The 6398-nt window shown below is 37.3% G+C and overlaps 2 protein-coding genes across 3 annotated transcripts in view; both read right to left on the reverse strand.

Annotated features, from left to right (window-relative positions):
• Positions 1–1230, reverse strand: part of LOC133860197 (ERBB-3 BINDING PROTEIN 1-like) — a 2638-nt gene extending 1408 nt beyond the window's left edge. The window contains exons 1-4 of the mRNA XM_062295844.1: positions 1190–1230; positions 878–992; positions 241–266; positions 102–159 (exon numbers count right to left, since the gene is read on the reverse strand). Of these exons, the coding sequence (XP_062151828.1) occupies positions 102–159; positions 241–266; positions 878–992; positions 1190–1230 (240 nt within the window). The remainder of the gene's footprint in view (positions 1–101; positions 160–240; positions 267–877; positions 993–1189) is intronic.
• Positions 1–6398, reverse strand: part of LOC133860712 (putative disease resistance protein RGA1) — a 13283-nt gene extending 6885 nt beyond the window's left edge. For both annotated transcript variants that reach the window (XM_062296294.1, XM_062296293.1), the window contains exons 1-6: positions 5782–6398; positions 1934–5083; positions 1737–1831; positions 1190–1334; positions 241–992; positions 22–159 (exon numbers count right to left, since the gene is read on the reverse strand). In XM_062296294.1, the coding sequence (XP_062152278.1) occupies positions 2033–5083; positions 5782–6084 (3354 nt within the window). In that variant the 5' untranslated portion in view covers positions 6085–6398 and the 3' untranslated portion in view covers positions 22–159; positions 241–992; positions 1190–1334; positions 1737–1831; positions 1934–2032. The remainder of the gene's footprint in view (positions 1–21; positions 160–240; positions 993–1189; positions 1335–1736; positions 1832–1933; positions 5084–5781) is intronic.

Consider the following 6398-nt stretch of genomic DNA (forward strand, 5'->3'; position numbering starts at 1 on the left):
ATTAATAACAAAAGTATTTACCTTTTATCATCCAAATTGTTTCAAATACTGCAATAGTACACTGCTATCGATAGTCTACCACAGGAAGGAATTGAGCAAACTGGCCCAACAGGCTGAATTTTCAAGCACTGCATACACAATATTTCAGCCGTAGCTTTCCTGCCAATAAATATAGATATTAAAAATATTAGCTATGGAAGTCCACGGACACTCAAGCAAACAATAAAAGGGCAAACTTACATATCCATTAAATGTACTAGCAGAATCTGCATGTAAATAACATGCCACAGCAAGCTGCACAGAGTTTGCAATTTCTCCAAACCATGAAATAATTAATGGAGAAAATTCAAGTAAATCTTCATAATTTGAACTTTCACTAGTTGTGACCTGAAGTAACTTCTATTGAGACGCTATTCACTGACTAACCATACCCATTTATATATCAGAATATTTACAAAATCATATTAATTTAAATAGTTGGAATAAGATTCATAAAAGTGTCACACCATAAACTGAACTGTTCATAAGGTTTTGAATAAGATATGCTTTTCTTATCGGATCAAGAGTTGAATCTTGAAAACTCTTCTTATTTCAGATTCAAGCTTGTTTTCCAGTTCATCCTAAGTATATCATTCCATCCAGACTTGGAAGTGAGATCACTATGATCCAGGCTTCCATAGGCATCAGTGCCTAATATTTTAAATTTGTAACACATTAAAAAATATTAACAATCTGAATCTTCAACACACTGAATTTTATAAAAGCATACTTAGATATTACAAAACCATGAATATAAATTGCAAAAACCATATGCAAAGGCAGCACTAACAAAAGCACTGCACTAACAAGAGACACATAAATAGAGTGGTTGGCTAACACAATCTTCAGTTCCAGTCAGTACCCTTGAAGCACAACAACCAATTTCACTTGAAGACAAACAAGCATTATCACTGTCTTTTGGGATTAAAATGCTTTCAAGCAAAAGGAAGAACCTGCAAATGCAAAATACTTGTTAGGTGGCTTTTGAGGATAGCTAGGATTCTTGATCATGTCTTTCAAGTTCTAAATGCTGATAAAAGGTGTTCAACAAATTGTAGGCAAAATACTATTTAGAAATGCATAAAATGGTTTATTGAATGTCCCCTTTTCACAAGCTCAGCACATTGTCATTCTTGCAACATTTACTCACCCGAACTTCCTCATCATGGAAGTGCTCTGTATAGTGTCCATTGTTTTGTCTACAAGTGAGGCTGACATATCCGAGCATATTGCAAAAATAACCCAATGATTCTCACACCCATATCATGAATGGATGCTTTTCTATGCATGTCTCTCTGACCATCAAAAAACCAAATAATAAACTCAATACTAACTCCAAATTTTTCAATGAAAACAGTAAAAAAGTAAAATCAATCCATGAACAGAGAGAATTGCAGTTAAACTCCAGTAACAATAATAACAAAAAGAATATGTCTAATAAGCATTTGATTATGAGAAAACCCAGGGTTATGCAAAACTTTTATTGCGTTTTTATGAAAATTTGGGATGGGATTGACTTCCCTGGTCTATCATAAGTCTTTTACCCAATACGTGATGCTACCATTTGTAGAATGTACATTTCAAATGAAGATGCGAGAAATTTGTTTATTTTTTTCTAAAAAAAATAGAAATAAAAATAAAAAACAAGATATTAGACACGTAGGACTGCCATTGAAGTGAAAGATAGGAAACAATACTGGAAATTTGAGAGCTTTGTGCAAATCAGATTTTCGGCCAGGTCTGAAAATGTGTCTATTCTTAAACCCTTGTTTGTTCCATGCTACAGTTTGTTCTGCATATGAAGTCAAAGATTATTTATCAAAAGCCTGACAAAGTAAAATGGAGATGAACAACAAGAAGAAGAAAATTACTGTCTAATTGGTGATTTAAAAACCTGAAGAATAATTGGTAGCAAGCAATTGTTGGCAGATCCTCGCCTTTTCCTTCTTCACATCTTTTCTTCAAGCCATTGCAGAATATTAGCTCCTTATTCTCAAAACCTGAAGAATATTGGTTCCCACTTATTCGAAAAGTTTGGGATGTGAGCAATTTTTGGCCAATCCTCTCCTATTTCTTCTTTACATCTTTCCTCCAAGCGAGGGCACCTCGCAATTGTCAAATGACGCAGGGAGGTGAGGCAATGCATCCCTTCAGGCAGTGATATTAAATTGTCACATTTGTAGATCTGAAGTCGTTGAAGAGAAGTGAGGTCGGCTATCCACTCTGGTAAAGACTCCAAACTAGGGCATTTCTCAATGTTAAGCAATTGCAGAGCGGTAGCATGCCTAAGCGCCTTTGGGAGAGACACCAAGTTTGTAACTTCTTTTATTTGTAGATGACGAAGTATTGTAGGTCCAAGGCATTGCGCGCCCTCTTCATCCTCATTGCTGATAAGTTCTTTGCACTTATCAATCTTCATATATTCAAGCGCGGCGAGATGTTGAAAGAGTGGAGACATGGATATTTGTAGTTCAAAACAGTACGAAATACTCAGAAGCTTAAGAGAAGTTAGGTTTTGCAGCCACTCCTCTGGCAGATATTCAAGTTCCACTAAAAAAGAAAGGCTAAGATACTTCAATTTGGAGAGAGTGGAAAAGAGAGAGGAAGGGGAGGGTGTTGTTTGGCTCCCTGGTGCTACGTCTGCCATTATGGACCTTATAGGGCAACCTTGGATAAATAAGGAAGAAAGAGTTGGAAATGATGGGAATAATGGAAGATTATAATTTTGCTCATGCTCTGTTGTTACTGCTTCCCTCATCCTCCACCATCCCCTCAGCTTAGGCAATGCCACAAGCGAGAGACTTAGGAGGGAAGAAGATGACCCTTCACTGGCATCATTGCTTATGTACTCCAGCGAACTCAAGTTATGAAGAGAAAGAACCTCGAGAAAAGGGAATCGGTCCAATGGTGGGATATGTTGGCACCATTTACAACAGCTTATGCTAATTTTAACCAAATTCGAGAGCGAGGACGCCCAGTCGGAAAACCTCACGCCTGCATACCCTTTTATCATTAATTCTTTCAAATTTAGGTGTGGCCGAAGGTTTTGCAACAGTTGTTCATCATTTACAATTGCCTTATCATCACTATCATCATTATTATCATCATAATCAGCGTCAAAATAATAGTGCCACTTTAATTCCAATATTCGAAGGTATTGTTTCCTCTCCAAGTTTGCAGCCCTGGCTTCCAATGGAGAAGATCTCAAGTGCTTTAAACCCATAATACATAAGCTTCCTCTCAACTCATCTAAACCATCCAGATCGCCTAGCCCCCACTTTTGCTTTGGAACAGAACTTTCCTTCTTCCCTAAAATGTAATACGACAGTGTTTGGAGAGCAGTCAACTTTCCCAGTCCATGCGGCATATGAGTCAAGCTCCTACACCCATCAAGCACAAGATGCCTAAGGCTGATCAAGTTTCTAGTGTCTTCCGGCAATTCCTTAAGCCCACCACAAAACTCGAGTATTAGTGTTTGCAAATTCTGCAATTTAGTTATAGAAGCGGGGAGTAGTTTGATATTACTATTCCAAGAAAGATCAAGATATCTTAGATGCTTTAACTTGCCAATGGAATTCGGCACTTCTTGAATATTCGAGTGACTCAAATTCAAAGCACGCAAGCATTTAAAACTTGAAACAAGTGTATCATAGACTCGCTTATTCCCCTCAAGTACCGGCAAAAGGAATCCTTTTCCAGGAGGTTGCAGAAGAAGGGTTCTCAGTCTGTCTGCCTCAACCAAGGGAGCTGGAATATCCCATAATGAATTTAATGAATCGAATGTCACGTGGCGAGTTCTTTCAACTACTTTTACTGCATCTGGATTTGAAATTAAGCACTCATCCCCTGCTACAGATTGTGCAAGATCATGTATAAGGTCATGCATTTTGCAACTTTCTATATCTCCATATTTATTTCTTTTTATGTCTTGGAAAAACGACCTCCAAAGCAAATTCATAAAATACTCATGACCAACATCTTCAAGACATATCGTTCTATCTGACGAATGAATAAAGCATTGTGCTGTCCATAACTGAATCAACACTTTCACTTTAATTTCATAATCTTTTGGAAACAACGAACAAAAAACAAAACATTGCTTCAAGTGTGGCGGGAGATGATCATAACTCAACTTAAGTATTGGTAAAATATCATTATCTTGTTGAGTTATTTCGTAAAGTTTATTGGTTTGAAACTTCAACCATTCAGCCTCCGAATTTTTGAAATGTAATAGACTCCCTATGCTCCTTATAGCAAGAGGAACTCGTGCACACTTTTTTACGATCTCCTTTCCAATTTCTACTAACCTTGGATTCTTTGGCTCTTCCACATCTTTAAATGCTATTTTCTTGAATAAATCCCAAGAACTACTTTCAGATAGACCTTCCAAAAAATACGGTGAAGTTGTGCGTGTAATGTCTGCAACTTTTTCATTCCGTGTGGTAATCAAAACTTTGCTTCCCTTCAGGCCACCCACCAATAGATTTTTCAAGTCGGACCATTTATTAGAATTCGCATTCCATACATCGTCTAAAACAAGTAAGTATCGCTTCCCATCAATTGTTTCTCGAAACAAACTTTGCAACGGATCTATCTCAAGACTTTTAGGTTTGTCCTTAGTTGCAGATTCTATGAGCTTTTGAACAATAGTTTTTATGTCAAAAGGATCAGAGACGCATGTCCACAACCTCAGATCAAAATGTCTTTGGACCTCCTCGTCATTGTACACATACTGAGCAAGCGCAGTCTTTCCTTGTCCACCAATCCCAACTATAGGAATGATGGAAACATTCTCTTTCACATTGGAATCGAATAACAACGCTTTAACAACCTTCTTTTCATCCTCTCTCCCAATGACTTCTTCGTCAGGTACAAAAGAGTGTGTATCTTCTCTCCTCCTATGCTCAAGCTGTGTGTGCTCCGTAAAGCTAAAGCTCTTCTTATCTTCTGCTATTTCATTCAGTTTTGCTCTAACTACCTTGATCCTATGACCCATTTTAAGGCCATAAACAAGTTGGTTCGATTTGGAAAAGAATATGCGTGCCTGTAATACCCACAACTATTCAGTATGGTCCATTCCGAAAAGTTAAAACATTTTTTTTTTTGGCTTTGTGTGTAATTAAGGAAAATATGAAGTTCATGTTTGTAATTGTCGTAAATGTAAGTTAGATTTTTTTGAAATGTTTGAATAGTTGTTTCGAAATGTAAGGTAATCTCTCACCAAATTTCACTCATCAAAATAACTAAAAATTACTTTTATCTATTTTGGTGAGCCAATTTTTTAAAGCACATTTAACCGCCTCACTATTTTAATTATTCAATATCATTATTCTATTTAAATAATATTTTTTTTCAGATTTCTTTATTTTTTTCTTTATTTAATCTTTTTTGAATGTTAGTCTTTGTTTAACAGTCATATTTTTGAATATTTTGGAGAAAATAATGGTGTGAGAGTTGAGAGAAGAAAATGGGAGAAAGAAAGGAAAAAAAGTGGTGTTGTGCTGACCGTGTGAGAAAGAAATGAGAAAAAAGGGAAAAAAAAAAATAATAATAAAAAATTGACAATTTTTATAGCTTTTTAAACAGCACTCATCAAAATTAGTTGTGCCTCACCAAAATAGCAAAGGCTACTAGGAATCATGAGCTAATTGTTGTTGTGGACTTATTCTTTAGAAATATGTCGTTGAGGTATTTTAAACTAAAACTTACAAACGACATCATCATGCACGTTTATGAATTTACCTGTTTTGCCTTGTTATCCCCTGCCATGACTTGTCGCCGTAGAAGTTCAGTGGAGTAGTCATCCAGCAAGTCGTCGGCTTCGTACATGACATCCTTGAGCTTCCCCAGCCAATCTTTGACCGCACGGTTGTGGGCCTGTTGCTCCTCCGCATCCAGAAGCACAGCTTGGATGGTGGAAACCGTTTTCCCGAGCTTTTTAAGCTCATCTTTGAAATCACAGAGTAGTCCAATCTCTTGAAGAGCAAGAGAGGCCGAATTCTTAATAATAGTGGCAGCAGTGTCGAAGAGAACTGACTCCGCCATTTGTTGATGGTGAATCAAGTGATTAATGCTGAAACCCGCTGTTGAAGTAGTGATGAGAGGTGTTGGGATCGTAGAATTAAGGAAGATGAGCTTTGCATAAAGCGGAAGGGCAATTGCCAATGGGCACTGCTTTATGAAAGTCCAATGAGGCCGGCCATGTGCGCGCGTTTGTCTCAAGAAAAGGACAGGTTAGCCACCGGAATTGAAGAAAACAAAAAAGCAAAAGTAAGGGACACGTTCAAGTGGGGGATGACAGAGTAGAAGTTGATCATCAGCGATAAACAACGTACGAGAATCGTTCTGATCAGCTGCAA

The sequence above is a fragment of the Alnus glutinosa genome, chromosome 2 (assembly GCF_958979055.1).
Source record: "Alnus glutinosa chromosome 2, dhAlnGlut1.1, whole genome shotgun sequence".
Lineage (NCBI taxonomy): Eukaryota > Viridiplantae > Streptophyta > Magnoliopsida > Fagales > Betulaceae > Alnus > Alnus glutinosa.